Source organism: Schistocerca nitens, chromosome 2, assembly GCF_023898315.1.
Source record: "Schistocerca nitens isolate TAMUIC-IGC-003100 chromosome 2, iqSchNite1.1, whole genome shotgun sequence".
NCBI lineage: Eukaryota > Metazoa > Arthropoda > Insecta > Orthoptera > Acrididae > Schistocerca > Schistocerca nitens.
Genome location: NC_064615.1, coordinates 292,001,472 through 292,025,806, shown reverse-complemented (window position 1 = coordinate 292,025,806; position 24,335 = coordinate 292,001,472). Strand labels below are relative to the sequence as shown.

The window sequence follows — 24,335 nt, the reverse complement described above, 5'->3', positions numbered from 1 at the left end:
CTTCACCCAGTTGCAATGATGAATTGCAGCCTTCAAAAACTGGCTTTCCACAATGTCATGCGAAGCTTATCTAATGTAAGCTGATCTCTGTGATTATAATAACCACATTCGTGACGCTGAACTGCATTTTATGCAGAAGTATCCAGTAATGTTTAGTTAGTTCTGTGTATGAAACGTATGTATTTCATTAGCATCATTATGTGTGTGTGCTGTTTGTGGTGTGGTGAATGAAATGATCGTATGGCATTGTTGGCCGGGAGGCCCCATGCGGGGAAGTTCGGCCGCCGTATTGCAAGTCCTTTTTAGTTGACGCCACTTCAGCGACTTGCGAGTCAATGATGATGAAATGATGATGAACACACAACACCCAGTCATCACGAGGCAGAGAAAAATCCCTGACCCCGCCGGGAATCGAACCCGGGACCCCGTGCACGAGAAGCGAGAACGCTACCGCAAGACCACATGATGAAATACGAAATAAAAGTGTCAGATACATGACTTGGGAACCAAATACATTACGAAAGAATGCCACACAAGGAACTGAAATTGAACTGACCAATTGTTGTGACAGTTTGGCAATGATGAACAGTTCGAGTAGAAAGTTCAGCACTCTGATTGGAGGAAACTAAATCCAATGCATGAAGTGTCAATTTTAATCAAGGAATAGTTTGTTTCTCAGGGAGGACAGAGAGGTGCTCTTGGGAAGCATGAAAATGAGGGTTAGGTCAGTCCGACACTAGTTGAGAGGATGGGAGAGATAAAGATGAAGGGGAAGGGGTCAGAGAGAGTAGGAGGTCTACGTACTGTGCCAGTTTCAATCAAAGATGATAGAAGTACAGAGTGAGAAGTAAATTTCAATTACGAGAAAAAGAAATAACTACTAGTCATCATCATCATCATCTTGGACAGTTTCCAGCCTCTGGCTGAGACTGTTTGGACCATACGCCTCTCCGTCACCTTCTGTCTTGCCACCATCTCTCCATCTTCACCTTGGTCCAGCCTTCTCCTTTCTTCTGGATGCATGTATCCACCCCTTTCAGCCATCTGTCTCCCAGTCTTCCTCTTGGTCTCTTTCCTTCAAGTTTCATCTCGTGTATCCTCCTCCATTTGCTTAACATGCACATACCATCTCAGCCTTGATTTCTCCATCTCCTCCTGTAATGGTTCCACATTCATTAACTCTCTGATCCTCTCAGTTCTTAATCTGTTTATCTTTGTCACTCCAGTACTGTCCCTCAATAATTTCATCTCACTAGCTTGTACTTTGCTTCATAACCCAGGTTTTGGAAGCATATGTCAGGATCAGGTCATAGTATGACCGGTATATAACATTTTTACTGATTTGGGGTACATCCTTGCTCCATATTGGGCTTCTGACACTCTTCCAAAATGCTTCTGCTTTTCTCCCCCACTCGTTTACTTCTCTGTCGTTTTATCCATCTTCCTGTATCAGGATTCCTAGGTACTTGAAACTCTCCACTCTCCTCAATCGTTCCCCACCAATTGTTATTCCAGTTGTTCCTTCCTCCTTCGTTCTTGTTGTGATAATCATCTCAATCTTACTTATACTAAATTTCATCCCATGTTCTTGTACTGTTCATTCCCATATGTCCAACTGATCTTGTACTTCCTCCTCCTTATTTCCCCAAATCATCAGAACATATGCAAACACCATAGCTTTCATCTTTCCTTCACCAATTACTTGTGGTACTGTAGTCATTATATCATCCATCACTACAATGAAGAGCAATGGTGAAAGTGCACTTCCCTGCCTCAAGCCATTCTTCTGTTCAATCCAAGCTGATATCTCTACTTCCACTTCCACTTCCACACAGCTCACATTTCCTTGGTACATTTCCCTTATCCTCCAACTAATCTGTGTTGCTACTCCTCTGTTCTCCAGGGCTTTCCACACTGTGCTTATACATGCACTATCATATGCTTTTTCAATGTCCAGGAAGGTCATTAGTAGATCTATTCCATATTCATAGTGCTGTTCCTGCAGTGTCTTGCAGCAAAAATTAGATCCACCATGAACCTTCCTGTTCTGAAGCCATGTTGCTCTTCTCTCATCCCTCCTTGTAATTTTGCCTGAATTTGGACTCAATGGGCATCAATTTCATACCATTTTGTCATTGTGTTCACCTTTGCCATCAGGTCACAACATTAACTGAATTGTGGGTGATGGTTCGGCCATTACTACTACAAGTCGACAGGGGGGGATACCGTGTCCTTGCTCAACTCTCATACATATATCAGTCTTCCCCACCATTGGCACACAGTTTACTGTCAATTATAAGGTACGACAAACAGTAGATTCCTGTTCATGGTAAATTTACACAATCTATAACTCAGTTGCCTGTAACATTAAATAGTTGGTGGTCAGTTATGTGAGTACTGAAAATTTGTTTGGGTTAGATGCCTTTACTGCTTTTGGTTTTTCCTATCATGAACGTGGTGCATCTGGTGTCAGATCAAGTGCCATATCACGAACTGGATTCTTTGTAGTCTGAGTTTCCATATCTGTTTGCCCCAGGATTGGCCTGTGCAAATAACTTCACAGTACACACGGGAATCGAACCCGGGCCCTTAGAATTGACAGTCTGCCACGCTGACCACTCAGCTACCGGGGGCGGACAGTGTATTAGTGATCATAAAGAAGCTAACTGGTCGGGTTTGGTGCTGTGGTGACCTCAAGGACAACAATGCATAGTTGGTCATCAACACTTACCCCATCCCTTGAGTGGGGGAATTGCCCACAGAGCTGGCTGGGGGTCAATTATTTCCAAAAATTGACTTGGCCGAAGGCTAGCTTCAGAGTCCATCGTATGAGACACCAAAACAGTTGATTGTGGTTAATATGGCTTTACGCCTTTTTCAATATCAATCACTAATGTTTAGGGTTGCTTGTACACCTTCCATCTTTCAACATTTTTTAGGACAGGTTATGTTGGTTGTCCTTCTTTGCATTAACTGTCTTGACGACATCATCATGACAGATGCTAACACAGAGGATCACCTACATTACTTCTGTTTTCCAAGCTGTGAGCCTCAAAAGTAATCTCACTAATTCTCTCTTTGCCAGCATTCCGTTGTTTATTTGGGTCTTGAAATTTCCTGGCAGGGTGTGTGTCCCACAATATAACATCTCACCACCATTACAGCTTTGCCCCATGATGTATCTTCACTTATGACACGTGCAATTTCGGTGAGTGTGTGTCCATACAGTTGATAGGCCCACTTATAGAGGCCACCTGGGTTTGCCCCCCGGTACGCTCTGGTGAGCCGCCAAGGAAACAGCATTATTAAAACAATCAAAAATGAGTGTTCAGCCTATTCTTTACACATTACTGTTGTCCAATCAATGTGTTCAATGCTACGCACAACCTGTATCTTACATGTTGCTCTATAAAGTACTTTGTTCCATAAATAGTGTTTGTTCTAGTTGTAAAGTGGGTTACGGACGGAAAAGACCCACCGTGGTTTAACAGCGCAATTCGGAGAATGCTCAGGAAGCAAAGACAGTTGCACTCGCGGTACAAGAAAGATCAGGAGAATGAGGACAGGCAAAAGTTAGTAGAGATTCATGCTGCTGTAAAAAGAGTAATGCGCAAAGCATACAACCACTACCACCGTCATACCTTAGCAAAAGATCTTGCTGAAAACCCAAGGAAATTCTGGTCTTATGTAAAATCGGTAAGCGGGTCAAAGGCTTCCATCCAGCCACTCACTGATCAGTCTGGCCTGGCAATGGAAGCCAAAATTTTAAATTTAGAATTTGAGAAATCTTTCACACAGGAGGATCATACAAACATACTGCCGTTTGAGTCTCGTACAGATTCCCGTATGGAGGACATAGTGATAGACATCCCTGGGGTTGTGAAGCAGCTGAATGGGTTGAAAATAAATAAATCGCCAGGTCCTGATGGGTTTCCAATTCGGTTTTACAGAGAGTACTCTACTGCATTGGCTCCTTACTTAGCTTGTATTTATCGCGAATCTCTTGCCCAACGCAAAGTCCCGAGCGACTGGAAAAAAGTGCAGGTGATGCCTGTATATAAGAAGGGTAGAAGGATGGATCCTCAAAATTACAGACCAATATCCTTAACATTGGTTTGTTGCAGGATTCTCGAACATATTCTCAGTTCGAATATAATGAATTTCCTTGAGACAGAGAAGTTGCTGTCCATGCATCAGCACGGCTTTAGAAAGCATCGCTCCTCCAAAACGCAACTCGCCCTTTTTCACATGATATCTTGCGAACCATGGATGAAGGGTATCAGACGGATGCCATATTCCTTGACTTCCGGAAAGCATTTGACTCGGTGCCCCACTGCAGACTCCTAACTAAGGTACGAGCATATGGGATTGGTTCCCAAATATGTGAGTGGCTCGAAGACTTCTTAAGTAATACAACCCAGTACATTGTCCTCAATGGTGAGTGTTCATCGGAGGTGAGGGTATCATCTGGAGTGCCCCAACGAAGTGTGGTAGGTCCGCTCTTGTTTTCTATCTACATAAATGATCTTTTGGATAGGGTGGATAGCAACGTGCGGCTGTTTGCTGATGATGCTGTGGTGTATTGGAAGGTGTCATCGTTGGGTGACTGTAGGAGGATACAAGATGACTTGGACAGGATTTGTGATTGGTGTAAAGAATGGCAGCTAACTCTAAATATAGATAAATGTAAATTAATGCAAATGATTAGGAAGAAGAATCCCATAATGTTTGAATACTCCATTAGTAGCGTAGCGCTTGACACAGTCACGTCGTTTAAATATTTGGGCGTAACATTGCAGAGCGATATGAAGTCGGACAAGCATGTAATGGCAGTTGTGGGGAATGAGGATAGTCGTCTTCAGTTTATTGGTAGAATTTTGGGAAGATGTGGTTCATCAGTAAAGGAGACCGCTTATAAAACACTAATACAACCTATTCTTGAGTACTGCTCGAGCATTTGGGATCCCTATCAGGTCGAATTGAGGGAGCACATAGAAGCAATGCAGAGGTCAGCTGCTAGATTTGTTACTGGTAGGTTTGATCATCATGCGAGTGTTACGGAAATGCTTCAGGAACTCGGGTGGGAGTCTCTGGAGGAAAGGAGGCGTTCTTTTCATGAATCGCTACTGAGGAAATTTAGAGAACCAACATTTGATGCTGACTGCAGTACAATTTTACTGCCGCCAACTTATATTTCACAGAAAGACCACAAAGATAAGATAAGAGAGATTAGGGCTCGTACAGAGGCATATAGGCAGTCATTTTTCCCTCGTTCTGTTTGGGAGTGGAACAGGGAGAGAAGATGCTAGTTGTCGTACGAGGTACCCTCCGCCACGCACCATATGGTGGGTTGCAGAGTATGTATGGAGATGTAGATGTAGATGTAACAAACTTGGAAACAAGGATGGGATCAAGTTTGTCATAGTAAGAACAAACATGAGGTATAGAGCAACATGTAAGATACAGGTTGTGTGTAGCACTGAACACATTGACTGGACAACAGCAATGCAGCATAAAGAATAGGCTGAGCACTCATTTGCGATTACTTCAATAATGCTGTTTTTCATAAGTGAAAATACATCATCATCCCCCCCCCCCCCCCCTTCGTATAATCTTCATGAACTTCAGGCATTCCTCAACAACATGGCATACTATTGTAAGTTTATTCCCAGAGCGGCAATTATTGCCTACCCACTGCATCTATTACTGCAGAAATGTTCTCCTTTTGTTTGATCTGTAGCTTATGAGCATGTTTTTGTGCAGCTTAATGATAGCCTTCACTCTGTGTCATGTTTTACAATATTCTATAGTGACCTGGCCATGCTGCCACAGAGGATCACCTACATTACTTCTGTTCTACAGGCTGCGAGCCTCAAATGTAATTTCACTAATGAATGCGTCCAAGTACAGGATGGAAGTGGTCCTGGCCCAACACCATTCAGATGGCTCCGAACAGCCTATTACCTTTGCACCAAAAACACTCAACTAGCTCAGCAACTTTATTCTCAGGTGGAAAGAGATGTTCTTGCTATTGTCTAGGCCTTAAAAAATCCATTCATAGTGTAAAATTTCATTTAACTACTGACCATAAGCCTTTGGTTTCCCTGTTTAGCCCATCGTTGTCCTTGCCAGAGAAAGCCACTTGTCATCTTCAGCACTGGGTTCTGTTCTTGTCCCAGTACAATTACAACATTCATTTTTGTCCCAAGTCGCAACATACAAATGAGGATGCTCTGCACTGGCTCCCCATGGGTCTTGATGCCTCATTTGACAAGAAGTAACTGCTTGGTTCTCACCTGGATATCGAGGCAAGGAAGATGGTGGATGTCTTCTCCATCACCAGTTCCCCTGTTGTCTCTGGTGTGGCAGCAGATCGGATGCTATGGTGCAAGTTGTGCACATGGTACAACAGAGGTGGCCAGACTGTCATTGGGCTGCGCATTGGACCCACTCTGCAATTATTACACATTGTGTCAGTGCCTCCCCCTCTTGTCGGTGGAAGGATTCATTCCCTGTGTGGTGGTTCTGGTGGTTATGTGGCAGGAGGTCCTCCTGACATTTGGGCCACTGGGGGATCTCTTGCATAAGAAGGAAGATGGACACAGAGGCCAAAAGTCCGCCGAGTTCCTGCACAGCTATCAGCAATTGGTGCTGCTCAACCTCTTGCTGCCAAGCAGGTGTCCCCCAGCAGCACCAATTTCATTGACATCTGTGCTCAGCATACCAGGCTGGGTCTGGGGTTTTAGGTGGTGTCCTCACGGGATTCCAGTCATTGTCCATAGGACAATCACCACATCTTCATGGTTCACACTGAAGATCGTCTCATGGCATGTAACCAGAGCCAGTTGTGTCCCAGGATGGGTGTGGGTCCCTCTCCTCAGGCTGTGGGTTTCCATCTCATTCTTCATCAGCCCTGGCCACTCTGGACAGGCCTGACCATGTCCACCTTCCCCAGCAATGGGTGATGAGTTTGCTGCCTGTGATGAGTGCCAAAACCTCCCACTGCGCTGAGCATATGCTGCTGTCAGCAGGGACAGTATTTGGTTCTCTCCCCAGAGCCTCTCCTCTCCAGTCCACCATTGTCTCTTGTTGTGGAATCTGCCGTCCAGATGGCTCCTGCCCCCTATTGCTGGTCCTGTCCACTAGTCGCCCCTGGGTCCATGGGTGATGGGAGTGCCCTCATCCCAACCACTTTTGTCCATACACACTGATCGGGGTGGACTGGGAATTTTTCGCACATTTGACTGCCACCCCCAACATTGCCACAGACACCATGATATTCTTTGCAGAAACAGCATCACAGACTGCAGCACCTGGTCACTCCCCTAGCAAGGAAGGAGGAGTGTTGTACCTGCTATTTACTAGATCTACCATTCACAGCAGACGCATGTGGGGCCACTACGGCAAGCGTAGTGTATGCTGACATCCAAACGGCCTGCTGCCATGGACAGCACCATCACCAACTGCAGTCACCTGAATAGCCGCACACAAACGACAAGAAGCCAGCAACACAAGATGGAGACAGCATCTTCATAAAGCTATACACAGGCCTCCGGGATCTCAGTTGCTGCGTGTTCAAGACTCGTAACTACCTTCACTGAGTTCTTATTGTTGTCACTTCATGACTCTGCCTTCATTGTATTCTTGTTGATGTCACTCCATGACCCAATAAATTTGTATTTCTTCAATGTCTGTGTGTTTCTTTGTGTTCCTAATTAGATCAACTTTCAGAGTTGTTAGTTCCTATTTCAAGGAGGAAAGAGGAATACACTGGAGAAGCTTGGAAAAGAGGGGTAAGTCACTCAGGTCCCAAGTTGAGAAATACCCACCTTCAGCGAGGAACGAGGTGACAAACAGGAAGAGAGAGATGTCAGAGAGAGTAGGAGGTTAAATGTTGTATACTGGTAAGCACGCTTCCACCTTCAGTCCAAAGATATATGGTCAGAGGAAAAGAACAGAAATGAGAATTCAAATAAAAAGTGCAATTAAAAACTAGGAGGAAATAGAGACACAGAAAAGTCTTGAAATGCATTTTCCTGCTTTTGGTACCTGTGTAGTTTGCTGAATAAATGTCCTTTTGGAGAATAGTTTTAACTTTTGGGCAAAGTTCTCCTTCTGAAGTAGAAAATACACACACATCCCTAAGGACTTTGTCTGAAAGCTTAAGTATTTTAGCAGTCTTTTTCAGTACGCCTGTCTGCAACTCAAGGCCTTAGTCCTAATGGAAATTCTTTCACAATAAAAATGCCTTGCATCTTATCCCAAAAATGATGACAATAGAGATGTTACCACTGACAAAAAATTCAATTGCCTCCCTTCCTCAATTCAGACTTGTGAGTAAGTCTTTTATTATCATTTTTTATATTTTTTAAATATGTACTTTCTTCCTTTTCCCTCTTCTGCTCCCCTGTAAAATACTTTTAGATTTGAAAATTCATGCGTCAATATTTTCTTTTCCTTTTGTTGTTATTCTGCCCACAATTCTAAGCTTTGCTGACAATTATCTCTCTGATTTATATTTTGATGTTAATTGCACAGGAAACTTTTACATTACCTGGAGTGGTATATCATAATCAAGTTCAAATTTTTGAACTTTTTCCTCCCAAGGTAGAAATTTCTTAGTTTCATGGTCAACAAAATAATTAAAAACAGTTCCTTGTGATGGAAATTTCACCGTCTTAAATTCATTTGCCCACCATTTTGAAAATTCCACACGGTAATCTATCAACTGTTCAGAAACAAGCAGACACAAATGATAGACACAGTTACGAAGAAGTTATAAAGCCTATATTAATACAAATTAAACCATCATTTAACTCACCTGATCTTGGCAAATTGCAGCACCAAAAGCCCAGACACAAGCAAAGACAAAGTATATCTCATACCATTCCTTTGGACAGTCATTTGGCAGATTTGCAGGTATTATGAGACAGTCTAATAGGTGGCACAGCATTTGTATATGTGAAATTTCAGCTATGGGAGTTACTTTCTTAAATCGCGTTCTCAGAGCTTCAAGGCATGAAGGAATGTATTTGTCAAATAAGACAATGAGATTTGATCTCTCAGCTTGGTGTTCTCTAGTCTCCACCCAACTGGTGACATACCTAAATAAATGAATATTTAAAAAAGTTATCATACCTGTAACCAAATTAATATGCATTACTACTTAATTGATAAAGGATACATATAGAGTGTGTATAGTAACAAATACAACAATAAGGAAGAAACGTCCATAAATTATGAAACTGAGCAAAAGATTACAAGGCAAACATATTCCCTTCCACACTGTGGAAGAAATGGATGAAATACAGACCTCAGGAGGGAATAAAGGGACTAGAATGATGGGAGTGAGAAAGAACTGGGAGGGGGGGAGGCATATTTATTATCTGGTTAAGTAAACTGCTTCTTATCTGCACAAGTATGACCTCTTCACAATTTAAGTACATATACTTTGCCAGTGGTTCTCCTAGGTAAGCTGCACTTGCACAACTGTGAGTATTGATGCAGATTTCAATCACACTGTAAATTATTCCTGAAGAAATGTACTTGGCCAAACACATGCTTCATACTTAGAGTATATGGAAATATTACTACTTTCTTGAAACATACATATGCACAAAACATCTTACACCAATCCATCTATTAGATTGATCACAAAACAATGTTGTTCTGTCCAGTTTTATCTTTAGCTTTCTTTTCCTGTATGCTAAAGCAATTGCATCCTTACAGCTACACATTATTCTAAAGCACATTTCTAAATCTTTGACATGGTCAACCTCAGGGTCTAAAACTGTCCAGCTATTTTACACATTTTTAAAGAGTTAACCTCCATTCACTCACAGACTCATTCAATATAAGTCTGTGAAAAACATGAATCCTACACTTGTTACGCTGAGCAAAGTTCCTCAATGTTTCATGCTGAATACTGCTTTGTCTTCTCTCACAAGTCACACTTCTAAACAGATTGGATTTCCTTCTGGTCTTTCTTCTCAATGTAAATGATTCATTTCTGTAAGTCAAAATTAGGATATAATGAATGCAATAGTCTGGTTCTTTACAGTAAGCGGTACATTCTTGTGTCAAATAAGATATTTAACAACACCATACAGCTTGGTCTACCCAGTTAAAGATATAAAGCAGCTTACAACTTTATTTTTCTTCCTTTGCTTCTTCTCACACATCAAAATAAATATGAGAAGTAATGGGCACAAATGATGGTAAAATCCTTCCCCTTACCAAATATTCATGTTATCTTTTCAGCATTTTCATCCAGTGTTTCAATCCCCTTTCCACACACCACCCCTGATGCCAATTACAGTGATGTTCCCGTATAAGTCCAATACACGTGCAGTAAAAGTGCTTTTCAAGCTTTGTGCTTAACAAGCCTATTACAGGACTTTACAGGTCCAACCAGATGCTGTTCTTCATCTACACTCTTCGAAGTACACAACAGGACTGTGAGACTCAGTGTAAATCAAAAATTGTTTGCCCATTCCCCACTCACATTTCTTATGACACAGTCACACTCATTACCACTGGCTCTCTCCCAATCTGATGCAGCAACCCTACAGCAAGCACTGAAAACAAGAATCAAGAATTTTATTCACCATAGATCATTTTACAATGATATTGGCTTTGTTATACAGGATGTAATAGTACATACATAAAATAAAATAAACTAGTGTCAGGACATTATAGAATACATTTTAAGCATGGTAGTGTACCAAATTACACCAGTATAGTTTCTAAAAGTTAATGCAATAAGCTATACTATAATCTAATATAATATAGTACTGTATTGCAGCCAGCTGTACCACTTAATTTAAAAAAAAAAATTATATCCATAGACTGAACATGAATTGGCAGTTTACTGAACATTTTGAGTGGGTTTACTTAGTGGGAATTTCCTGTTCTTGCTAATCTGTGGCATGGTATGTCTAAATTACCCTTAGCCCTGGTGTTGTGTTCATACATTTCTCCTCTGGCAATAAATTCTGAAATATTGTTTTTAATATAGAGTACAGACACATAGATATATAAATTTATAATTGTGAGTATTCTGAGTCTGGAAAAAAGAGGACGGCAGTGCTCTCTTAGATTTCCACATAACATCAGGCATGATATGGCAAGAAGCCCAGCTCAAGGAGGGGGGGGGAATGAGTACGTGTTTGGAAAGCACCAAATGTGAAATCTATCCAATTACTGGTTTGTTCTGCTTACTGTCCTATATATATTAGTGCTTCAATCCATAAGGTAGCAAAAACTTCTTTACTAAGCTCCAGGCTTCGAAGATCTTGGCAAATGTCTTCTACGTGCTTAATACATGCCCACTGGCTCCAAGCTGCTGTCTTTCCTACATTCAAGTCAAACTTTAATTGAACATACAAAAATTCATTTTTCTTTGATCTAAATATATCATACATATTTGTATCTCTCTCTCTTTGCAACAATGTTTTACACACACTCTCTCTCTCTCTCGTGCTTTTTTATTTCTCTCTCTCTCTCTCTCTCTCTCTCTCTCTCTCTCACACACACACACACACACACACACACAAACACACACACACACATGCCCACTGTCTGTCATCTCGGAGCACTAAGGTCTGACAGCTTCTACTGCATCTGGTGTTGAACATCAATCACTGCTGTGGTGGGTAGTGTGGGTGTGGATGAGATACTGGCCAGGGAATGGGAAGGAACAGAGATTAGTGAAGGCTGGGGCTAGGAGGCATCACATAAATTAAGGATATGTTGCAGGGAGAGTTTCCACCTGCACAATTCAGAAAAGAAGAAACTAGATAGCACAGGCAGTGAAGCACTCACTAAAGACAAGCTCATCAGGTTACACAGCATGCTCAGCAACTGAGTGATTCAGTTATCTCTTGGCTACAGTTTGGTGGTGGCCATTCAGGTGGAGAAACAGCTCATTAGTGGTCAGGCCCATGTAAAATTCACAACACTGGTTGCAGCTAAGTTGGTAGATCATATGACTGCTTTCACAGGTGGCCCTGCCTCCAATGGGATAGGAGATGCCTCTGATAGGGCTGGCATAGGTGATAGTGGGAGGATGTGCGGGACAGGTCTTGCGTATAGGTCTACAGCATGGTTATGAGTCATGGGGCAATAGGTTGGGAGCAAGGATGGAATGGGATCAGATAAGGATATTGTGCAGGATGGGTGCACAGCAGAACACTGCTGTAGGAGGGGTGGGATATTTCTCATTTCAGAAAGATAGTTGAAAAGCAACACTCTCAGTGCCCGACTTCAGTGACTACTTCACAGCCTTTGCCATCTAGATTCTTCCCTCCAACACAAGCTTTTTCTGAAATGCACAGGTGGGAAATCTCTCTGCAACATATTCCTCAGTCCCAAACCCCTCTGACCTCAATCTCCACTAGTCCCTGTCCTCCAGCTACCTATATACTTCCCTGCTCCCACTCTAGACTTACATAGGCTTTCTATCCCACCAGCACACCTGTATAGTCCTTTCCCCCTTTTATATGCCTCTCATCTCACAACTACTCACATTAGATGCAGTACCAGTTAGGCCTTAGCATCACAAGATGACAGTGGCCCTGAGTATGTGTGTTGTGCGTGTGTGTGTGTGTGTGTGTGTGTGTGTGTGTGTGACAAAGAGAGAGAGAGAGAGAGAGAGAGAGAGAGAGAGAGTTTTGCATGTGTCAAGTGAATCTGCATTTTGTTTTGTCTACATCTGATGAAAGACTTAGTTCAATAGTTAATACTACCTAGCAGTCCTTTTTTTATGTATCTGCTAGTCAGTGCCTCCTATATGTGGTGGATAACAGTCCATCCTTTTCATATTGTTATGCCTTTGAATACAACTTTAAGTATCAGGAGGTAAGCGGTGTCAGAATTCCACAGGAAAATATTTTTATTTTATTAAAAGTGGCTGCTGCATTTGTTGGCTGTTTAAGGATTTAGTTACACAGGCTTAAAAGAGTACAGAAAGAGGAATCAGTCTCAAAATTTACTGCAATGAGTAGCTATACCATGATACATAAATGTATTCATATGTTTCACTGGGAGAGAGTAGTAACTGCATTGTTGTAGATACTACAGAACCCGTACTGATATGAAGAAATGGATCAAATTTTGGGTAGTGAACAGCAAAGTCTTCAGTGCTCAGTTAGTTAGTTACATGTTCCATAGATCATTTGAATGATCTAATTTTTTCAAATTGATGTGGAACAAGTCAGTTTACAAGATACGTACACATGATTAGTGCTAATATTAATGAACATATTATTTTTAGTCCTACTCATGCAACTACAATTAAATATTTTTTAACTGGCTACCAGTTTTTAAGAAAAATTCATCAATGGAATAGCTGTCCAGTAGAAATGATTTTACACTCCTGGAAATTGAAATAAGAACACCGTGAATTCATTGTCCCAGGAAGGGGAAACTTTATTGACACATTCCTGGGGTCAGATACATCACATGATCACACTGACAGAACCACAGGCACATAGACACAGGCAACAGAGCATGCACAATGTCGGCACTAGTACAGTGTATATCCACCTTTCGCAGCAATGCAGGCTGCTATTCTCCCATGGAGACGATCGTAGAGATGCTCGATGTAGTCCTGTGGAACGGCTTGCCATGCCATTTCCACCTGGCGCCTCAGTTGGACCAGCGTTCGTGCTGGACGTGCAGACCGCGTGAGACGACGCTTCATCCAGTCCCAAACATGCTCAATGGGGGACAGATCCGGAGATCTTGCTGGCCAGGGTAGTTGACTTACACCTTCTAGAGCATGTTGGGTGGCACAGGATACATGCGGACGTGCATTGTCCTGTTGGAACAGCAAGTTCCCTTGCCGGTCTAGGAATGGTAGAACGATGGGTTCGATGACGGTTTGGATGTACCGTGCACTATTCAGTGTCCCCTCGACGATCACCAGTGGTGTACGGCCAGTGTAGGAGATCGCTCCCCACACCATGATGCCGGGTGTTGGCCCTGTGTACCTCGGTCGTATGCAGTCCTGATTGTGGCGCTCACCTGCACGGCGCCAAACACGCATACGACCATCATTGGCACCAAGGCAGAAGCGACTCTCATCGCTGAAGACGACACGTCTCCATTCGTCCCTCCATTCACGCTTGTCGCGACACCACTGGAGGCGGGCTGCACGATGTTGGGGTGTGAGCGGAAGACGGCCTAACGGTGTGCGGGACCGTAGCCCAGCTTCATGGAGACGGTTGCGAATGGTCCTCGCCGATACCCCAGGAGCAACAGTGTCCCTAATTTGCTGGGAAGTGGCGGTGCGGTCCCCTACGGCACTGCGTAGGATCCTATGGTCTTGGCGTGCATCCGTGCGTCGCTGCGGTCCGGTCCCAGGTCGACGGCCACGTGCACCTTCCGCCGACCACTGGCGACAACATCGATGTACTGTGGAGACCTCACGCCCCACGTGTTGAGCAATTCGGCGGTACGTCCACCCGGCCTCCCGCATGCCCACTATACGCCCTCACTCAAAGTCCGTCAACTGCACATACAGTTCACGTCCACGCTGTCGCGGCATGCTACCAGTGTTAAAGACTGCGATGGAGCTCCGTATGCCACGGCAAACTGGCTGACACTGACGGCGGCGGTGCACAAATGCTGCGCAGCTAGCGCCATTCGACGGCCAACACCGCGGTTCCTGGTGTGTCCGCTGTGCCGTGCGTGTGATCATTGCTTGTACAGCACTCTCGCAGTGTCCGGAGAAAGTATGGTGGGTCTGACACACCGGTGTCAATGTGTTCTTTTTTCCATTTCCAGGAGTGTACATTAGATTTAAAACTTGCTTCACTTCCTATCAGACATTTTATGTTATTGGGTAAATGATCAAATATTTGTTGCTGCATATTGAACTCCTTTCTGAACCACTTACAGCTTTAACAATGGGTAATAAGGTCATTTTTCCCTATAGTGTTATAGCTACGTACATCACTGTTTCTCGCAAATTGTGATGAATTATTTATGATAAATTTCATTGTTGTTGTTGTGGTCTTCAGTCCTGAGACTGGTTTGATGTAGCTCTCCATGATACTCTATTCTGTGCAAGCTTCTTCACATCCCAGTACTTACTGCAACCTACATCCCTCTGAATCTGCTTAGTGTATTCATCTCTTGGTCTCCCTCTATGATTTTTACCCTCCACGTTGCCCTCCAATGCAAAATTTGTGATCCCTTGATGCCTCAGAACATGTCCTACCAACTGGCCCCTTCTTCTTGTCAAGTTGTGCCACAAACTCCTCTCCTCCCCAATTCTGTTCAATACCTCCTCATTAGTTATGTGGTCTACCCATCTAATCTTCAGCATTCTTCTGTAGCACCACATTTCGAAAGCTTCTATTCTCTTCATGTCCAAACTATTTATTGTCCACGTTTCACTTCCATACATGGCTACACTCCATACAAATACTTTCAGAAACGACTTTCTGACACTTAAATCTATACTGGATACTAACAAATTTCTCTACTACAGATATGCTTTCCTTGCCATTGCCAGTCTACATTTTATATCCTCTTTACCTAGACCATCATCAGTTATTTTGCTCCCCAAATAGCAAAACTCCTTTACTACTTTAAGTGTCTCATTTCCTAATCTAATTCCCTCAGCATCACCCAACTTAGTTCGACTACATTCCGTTATCCTCGTTTTGCTTTTGTTGATGCTCATCTTATATCCTCCTTTCAAGACACTGTCCATTCCGTTCAACTGCTCTTCCAAGTCCTTTGCTGTCTTTGACAGAATTACAATGTCATCGGCGAACCTCAACGTTTTTATTTCTTCTCCATGGATTTTAATACCTACTCCGAATTTTTCTTTTGTTTCCTTTACTGCTTGCTCAATATACAGATTAAATAACATCGGGGAGAGGGTACAACCCTGTCTCACTCCCTTCCCAACCACTACTTCCCTTTCATGCCCCTCGACTCTTATAACTGCAATCTGTTTTCTGTACAAATTGTAAATAGCCTTTCGCTCCTTGTATTTTACCCCCACCACCTTTAGAATTTGAAAGAGAGTATTCCAGTCAACACTGTCAAAAGCTTTCTCAAAGTCTACAAATGCTACAAATGTAGGTTTGCCTTTCCTTAATCTTTCTTCTAAGATAAGTCGTAAGGTCAGTATTGCTTCATGTGTTCCAATATTTCTATGTAATCCAAACTGATCTTCCCCGAGGTCAGCTTCTGCCAGTTTTTCCATTCATCTGTAAAGAATTCACATTAGTATTTTGCAGCTGTGACTTACTAAATTGATAGTTCGGTAATTTTCACATCTTTTAACACCTGCTTTCTTTGGGATTGGAATTATTATATTCTTCTTGAAGTCTGAGGGTATTTCACCTGTCTCAAACATCTTGCTCACCAGATGGTAGAGTTTTGTCAGGACTGGCTCTCCCAAGGCCGTCAGTAGTTCTAATGTAATGTTGTCTACTCCCGGGGCCTTGTTTCGACTCAGGTCTTTCAGTGCTCTGTCAAACTCTTCACGCAGTATCGTATCTCCTATTTCATCTACATCCTCTTCCATTTCCATAATACTTTCCTCAAGTACATCGCCCTTGTATAGACCTCTATATACTCCTTACACCTTTCAGCTGTCCCTTCTTTGCTTAGAACTGGGTTGCCATCTGAGCTCTTGATATTCATACAAGTGGTTCTCTTTTCTCCGAAGCTCTCTTTAATTTTCCTGTGGGCAGTGTCTATCTTACCCCAAGTGATATGCGCCTCTACATCCTTACATTTGTCCTCTAGCCATCCCTGCTTAGCCATTTAGCACTTCCTTCATCAATTAAATTCAATATTTCTTCTGTTACCCAAGGATTTCTACTAGCCCTCATCTTTCTACCTACTTGATCCTCTGCTGCCTTCAATACTTCATCTCTCAGAGCTACCCATTCTTCTTCTACTGTATTTCTTTCCCCCATTCCTGTCAATTGTTCCCTTATGCTCTCTCTGAAACTCTGTACAACCTCTGGTTTAGTCAGTTTATCCAGGTCCCATCTCCTTAAATTCCCACCTTTTTGCAGTTTCTTCAGTTTTAATCTACAGTTCATAACCAATAGATTGTGGTCAGAGTCCACATCTGCCCCTGGATATGTCTTACAATTTAAAACCTGGTTCCTAAATCTCTGTCTTACCATTATATAATCTATTTGATACCTTCTAGTATCTCCAGGATTCTTCCATGTATACAACCTTCTTTTATGATTCTTGAACCAAGTGTTAGCTATGATTAAGTTATGCTCTGTGAAAATTCTACAAAGGCTTCCTCTTTCATTTCTTACCCCCAATCCATATTCACCTACTATGTTTCCTTCTCTCCCTTTTCCTACTGACGAATTCCAGTCACCCATGACTATTAAATTTTCGTTTCCCTTCACTACCTGAATAATTTCTTTTATCTCGTCATACATTTCATCAATTTCTTCACATCTGCAGAGCTATTTGGCATATAAACTTGTACTACTGTAGTAGGCGTGGGCTTTGTGTCTATCTTGGCCACAATAATGCGTTCACTATGCTGTTTGTAGTAGCTTACCCACACTCCTATTTTTTTATTCATTATTTAACCTACTCCAGCATTACCCCTATTTGATTTTGTACTTGTAACCCTGTATTCACCTGACCAAAAGTCTTGTTACTCCTGCACTGAACTTCACTAATTCCCACTATATCTAACTTTAACCTATCCATTTCCCTTTTCAAATTTTCTAACCTACCTGCCCGATTAAGGGATCTGACATTCCACACTCCGATCCGTAGAACGCCAGTTTTCTTTCTCCTGATAACGACGTCCTCTTGAGTAGTTCCCGCCCGGAGATCTGAATGAGGAACTATTTTACCTCCGGAATATTTTATCCAAGAGGACGCCATCATCATTTAACCATACAGTAAAGCTGCATGCCCTCAGGAAAAATTACAGCTGTAGTTTCCCCTTGCTTTCAGCCGTTCGCAGTACCAGCACAGCAAGGCCGTTTTGGATAGTGATGCAAGGCCAGATCAGTCAATCATCCAGACTGTTGCCCCTGCAACAACTGAAAAGGCTGCTGCCCCTCTTCAGGAACCACACATTTGTCTGGCCTCTCAACAGATACCCCTCCATTGTGGTTGCACCTATGGTACGGCCATCTGTATCGCTGAGGCACGCAAGCCTCCCCACCAACAGCATGGTCCATGGTTCATGGGGGGTAAATTTCATTAGCAAATATATATATTGTGATGGTGCAGTTAAAGCACATCTTAATCAAAGCTGAGTCACCAAGTGTACTCAATGGAAAAGCTGAGGAAACACTTGAGCATGTATGCCAGTGGACAGAGGCTAATAAATTAACCTTTTTTTAAAAAAAAAAAAAAAAAAAAAAAAAAAAAAAAAAAAAAGAGAGAGAGAGAGAGAGAGAGAGAGAATAGTATTAGTTTACACTTAAACAGAAAACCGAACAGAACATCCGTGCAGGAACACCACAGAGTATTCTTACCACTTGCTTTTGTACAACGAATACTTTCTTTCTAAGTAATGAGTAACCCCAGAAAACTGAGTTACCCCAGAAAATTATTCTGTATGACATTACTGAACTAAATATGTAAAACATGTCAGGAAGTTAATACATTTATTTCCAAGATCAGTAACTGTATGAAGTGCAAAAGTAGGCAAACTTAATTGTTTGACAAGTTCAGTAATATGCTTCTTCCAGTTCAAGTTTACACCCAAATGTTTGGAGTATTCTACCTTATTTACTGACTCCTGTTCATGTGCTACATCAATTGTACGTATGATTATTTGTTGTACAGAATCAAATGTAGCATAGTTTTTTACAATTTAACGAGAGTCAATTTACAAATAAACTTAATAATTCTTTGAATAATATCATTTACCAATGCTTCCATTGCTTTCTCTCTGATGAGACTTACACTTTTACTTGTTGAATTTTAAGCAGAAGGTCATTCACATACAGGGTGTACATAAAGTCCGGGAACACTTTCAATTATTTATTGCACAAGAACCAAACATTGTCCGGATTTCATACATATGTCATTTTGAAGCGAAACCCTGAAAGCCCCCCCCCCCTCCCCCCATGTATACCGTGAGAGCATAGTTTGGTAATTTTCCAACAGTCAACGCTATTCGCAAACATGTCCGTGCTACAGAAGGGGATAGCTGTTTCACAAAATGGCACCCACCATCACCAGATCTCACTTGGTGTTACTTTCTTCTGTGGAAATCACTCAAACTAACTCCAATCATATCTTTTCACACCTTTCAAACCCAGAATACATCAATATAGGAGTCCTCTGAGGATGTATGCTGGGCCCAATCCTCTTTTCAATAAACATCAACGATTTTCCACAAAGTGTCAAACATGGTGAATCAGTACTGTTTGCTGATGACAGTAACATCTTAATCAAAGCTGAGTCACCAAGTGTACTCAATGGAAAAGCTGAGGAAACACTTGAGCATGTATGCCAGTGGACAGAGGCTAATAAATTAACCTGGGGAGAAAAAAAAAAAGACAATAGTATTAGTTTACACTTAAACAGAAAACCGAACAGTACCAAGCTAGTAGTTAATGATGAGCACATAGAATGTGTACCATCAACCAAATTTTTAGGCATACATGTCGATTCTCAACTAAATTGGACCGAGCACACCGTACTTGGAAAGCGAATAGCTTCAGCATGCTATGCACTTAGGATAATAAATTCAGTGTGTAGTAGCTCGTGTTCTAGAACTGCATATTTTGTGTATGTCCACTCTATAATTAGTTATGGCATATCCTTCTGGGGATCAACCGAGCAGAACAGACAAACAATATTTAAGTTGCAAAAAAGGGCCGTATGAATCATAACAAAAAGTAGCGATAGATACCATTGCACAGAGTTATTCAAATCTTTGGGTATAGTGACAGTTCTGTGTAAATATACTTTGCAGACAGTAATATACATAAAAAACACATTGAGCAGTTCCTGATAGACAGTTTTATACATGCACATGAAACCAGACACAGACAACACTTCCACCTCAATAGGAAAAACAAATCAAAAACTCAAAATAGCATGTTATATAATGGAATTAAATTGCACAACAACCTTCCACAAGGGATCAAAGACAGAAGCGAAATAGATAATTTCGGGAAATTACAAAAAAAAATATCTCTTCGAAAAGTGTCTTTATACTGTCAGGGACTACTTGGAATGAATCAAACAATAGAAAATCCTGGATGGAATGTAACAATACCAGAAAAGGAAAGTTGCTACTCACCATATAGCGCAGATACTGAGTCGCAATAGGCACAACAAAAAGATTCACACAATTATACCTTTTGGCCATTAAGGTCTTTGTCAGCAGTAGACACACATACACACATGCACACACACACACTCCCCCAAATGCAACTAGCACACACGTCTGCAATCTCAGAGAGCTGAAACCACACTGCGAGCAGCAGCACCAGTGCGTGATGGGAGTGGCGACTGAGTGGGGGTCAGGAGGAGGCTGGGGCGGAGAGGGGGAGGGATAGTATGGTGGGAGTGGCAAACAGTGAAGTGTTGCAGTTTAGACGGAGGGCAGGAGAGAAGGTGCGGAGGGGAAAGGGGGTAAGTAGCGGATAGGAGAGAAATTAAAAGAAATTAAAAGACCAGGTGTGGTTGTGAAATGACGGCTGTGTAGTGCTGGAATGGGAACAGGGAGGGGGCTGTGTTGGTGAGGACAGTGACTAACGAAGGTTGAGGCCAGGATGGTTATGGGAACGTAGGATGTATTGTAGGGAAAGTTCCCACCTGCGCAATTCAGAAAAGCTGGTGTTGGTGGGAAGGATCCATATGGCACAGGCTGTGAAGCAGTCATTGAGATGAGGGATATCATGTTTGCCAGCGTGTTCAGCAACAGGGTGCTCCACTTGTTTTTTGGCCACAGTTTGTCGATGGCTGTTCATGTGGACAGTAGGCTGTTGGTTGACATGCCTACATAGAATGCAGCACAGTGGTTGCAGCTTAGCTTGTAAATCACATGACTGGTTTCACAGGTAGCCCTGCCTTTGATGGGATCGGTGATGTTAGTGACCGGACTGGAGTATGTGGTGGTAGGAGTATGTCTAGGTCTATTACAGGGGTATGAGTCATGAGGTGAGGAACTAGGAGCACAGGTTGTGTAAGGATGGATGAGTATATTGTGTAGGTTCGGTGGACGGCGGAATACCACAGTAGGAGGGGTGGGAAGAATAGTGGGCAGGACATTTCTCATTTCAGGGCATGACGAGAGGTTATCGAAACCCTGGCGGAGAATGTAATTCAGTTGCTCCAGTACCGTATGGTAATGAGTTATGAGGGGAATGCTCCTCTGTGGCCGGACTGTAGGACTAGGAGGAGGTGGGAGACTGGAAAGATAAGGCACAGATTTGTTTTTGTACAAGGATGGGAGGATAATTACAGTCAGTGAAGGCTTCAGTGAGACCCTCAGTATATTTTGAGAGGGACTGCTCGTCACTGCAGATGTGACGACCATGGGTGGCTAGGCTGTACGGAAGGGACTTCTTGGTATGCAATGGGTGGCAACTGTTGAAGTGGAGATATTGCTGTTGGTTAGTAGGTTTGATGTGGATGTAGGTACTGATGTAGCCATCTCTGAGGTGAAGGTCAACATCTAGGAAGGTGGATTGTTGGGTTGAGTAGGACCAGGTGAAGCAAATGGGGGAGAAGTTGTTGAGGTTCTGGAGGATTGTGAATAAGGTGTCCTCACCTTCATTCCAGATAGCAAAGATGTCATTAATGAAAATGAACCAAGTGAGGGGTTTAGGATCTGGGTTTTTCGGAAGGATTCCTCTAGATAGCCCATGAATAGGTTAGCATAGGATGGTGCCATGTGGGCGCCCATAGCCATACCATGGATTTCTTTGTAAGTAATACCGTCAAAGGAGAAGTAACTGTGGGTGAGGATATAGCTGGTCATGGAGACTAGGAAGGAGGTTGTTGATTTGGAATCCATAGGGTGTCTGGAAAGTTAGTGTTCGATAGCAGTAAGGCCATGGGCATTAGGAATGTTAGTGTACAGGGAGGTGGCTTCATTAGTGACCAGGAGGGCACCATGTGGTAAAGGGACAGGAACTGTGGAGAGTTGGTCCAGCCCAACTATATCCTTACCCACAGTTACTTCTCCTTTGAGGGCATTACCTACAAAAAAAAAGGCGGCGCGGATATGGGCACCCGCATGGCACCATCCTATGCTAACCTATTCATGGGCCATCTAGAGGAATCATTCAGAAAAATCCAGAATCCTAAACCCCTCAGTTGGTTCAGATTCATTGATGACATCTTTGCTATCTGGATTGAAGGTGAGGACACCTTATTCACATTCCTCCAGAACCTCAACCACTTCTCCCCCATTTGCTTCACCTGGTCCTACTCAACCCAACAAGCCACCTTCCTAGATGTTGACCTTCACCTCAGAGATGGCTACATCAGTACCTACATCCACATCAAACCTACTAACCACCAGCAATACCTCCACTTCAACAGTTGCCACCCATTGCATACCAAGAAGTACCTTCCGTACAGCCTAGCCACCCATGGTCGTCACATCTGCAGTGACGAGCAGTTCCCCTCAAAATATACTGAGGGTCTCACTGAAGCCTTCACTGACTGTAATTATCCTCCCATCCTTGTACAAAAACAAATCTCCTGTGCCTTATCTTTCCAGTCTCCCACCTCCTCCTAAAGTCCCACAGTCCGGCCACCAAGGAGCATTCCCCTCATAACTCAGTACCATACGGTACTGGAGCAACTGAATTACATTCTCCGCCAGGGTTTCGATAACCTCTCGTCATGCCCTGAAATGAGAAACGTCCTGCCCACTATCCTTCCCACCCCTCCTACTGTGGTATTCCGCCGTCCACCGAACCTACACAATATACTCGTCCATCCTTACACAACCTGTGCCCCTAGTTCCTCACCTCATGACTCATACCTCTGTAATAGACCTAGATGCAAGACCTGTCCCATACATACTCCTACCACCACATACTCCAGTCCGGTCACTAACATCACCGATCCCATCAAAGGCAGGGCTACCTGTGAAACCAGTCATGTGATTTACAAGCTAAGCTGCAACCACTGTGCTGCATTCTATGTAGGCATGTCAACCAACAGCCTACTGTCCACATGAACAGCCACCGACAAACTGTGGCCAAAAAACAAGTGGAGCACCCTGTTGCTGAACACGCTGGCAAACATGATATCCCTCATCTCAATGACTGCTTCACAGCCTGTGCCATATGGATCCTTCCCACCAACACCAGCTTTTCTGAATTGCGCAGGTGGGAACTTTCCCTGCAATACATCCTACGTTCCCATAACCATCCTGGCCTCAACCTTCGTTAGTCACTGTCCTCACCAACACAGCCCCCTCCCTGTTCCCATTCCAGCACTACACAGCCGTCATTTCACAACCACACCTGGTCTTTTAATTTCTTTTAATTTCTCTCCTATCCGCTACTTACCCCCTTTCCCCTCCGCACCTTCTCTCCTGCCCTCCGTCCAAACTGCAACACTTCACTGTTTGCCACTCCCACCATACTATCCCTCCCCCTCCCCGCCCCAGGCTCCTCCTGACCCCCACCCAGTCGCCACTCCCATCATGCACTGGTGCTGCTGCTCGCAGTGTGGTTTCAGCTCTCTGAGATTGCAGACGTGTGTGCTAGTTGCGTTTGGGGGAGTGTGTGTGTATTGTGTGCGTGCATGTATGTGTCTACTGCTGACAAAGGCTTTAATGGCTGAAAGCTATAATTGTGTGAATCTTTTTGTTGTGCCTATTACGACTCAGCATCTCCACTATATGGTGAGTAGCAACTTTCCTTCTCTAGTATTATTACTTGGAATGATATAAATATATAATTATAAGTAAAAATTATCAACTGTGATATTAAGTGGTTTAACAATGTATCTTCATGTTACAATATTCATGAATTTCAACTGTGATAATTATAAATTTGTGAACCTATTGTATATACTGTGCTGACAACATTCATACAATCCTGATTGCCTACTGATGGATAAATAAATAAATAAGAAAGATCTGGTGTATGTACCACCTCTACCACATGATGTAGCTGAGCCCCGGGAGAGAATACGGGAAGCGACTGCCACAGTCAATGATGCCATGCTGGGACGGGTATGGCAAGAATTTGATTACCATATTGACGTCTGCTGGGTCACTCTTGGTTCACATATTTAATGTTTGTAAAAAAAAACTTCCAGAGTTTCTCTTCAAAATGCAATATGTATGACATCTGTACAATGTTTAGATCTTGTGCAATAAATAATTGAAA

General features: G+C 42.9%; 1 protein-coding gene across 1 annotated transcript in view; it reads right to left on the bottom strand.

Moving 5' to 3' along the window:
* The window catches only part of LOC126234993 (dynein beta chain, ciliary-like), a 732,993-nt gene that overhangs the window by 82,423 nt on the left and 626,235 nt on the right, over nt 1-24,335 (bottom strand). The window contains exons 43-44 of the mRNA XM_049943730.1: nt 8,822-9,104; nt 8,555-8,728 (exon numbers count right to left, since the gene is read on the bottom strand). Of these exons, the coding sequence (XP_049799687.1) occupies nt 8,555-8,728; nt 8,822-9,104 (457 nt within the window). The remainder of the gene's footprint in view (nt 1-8,554; nt 8,729-8,821; nt 9,105-24,335) is intronic.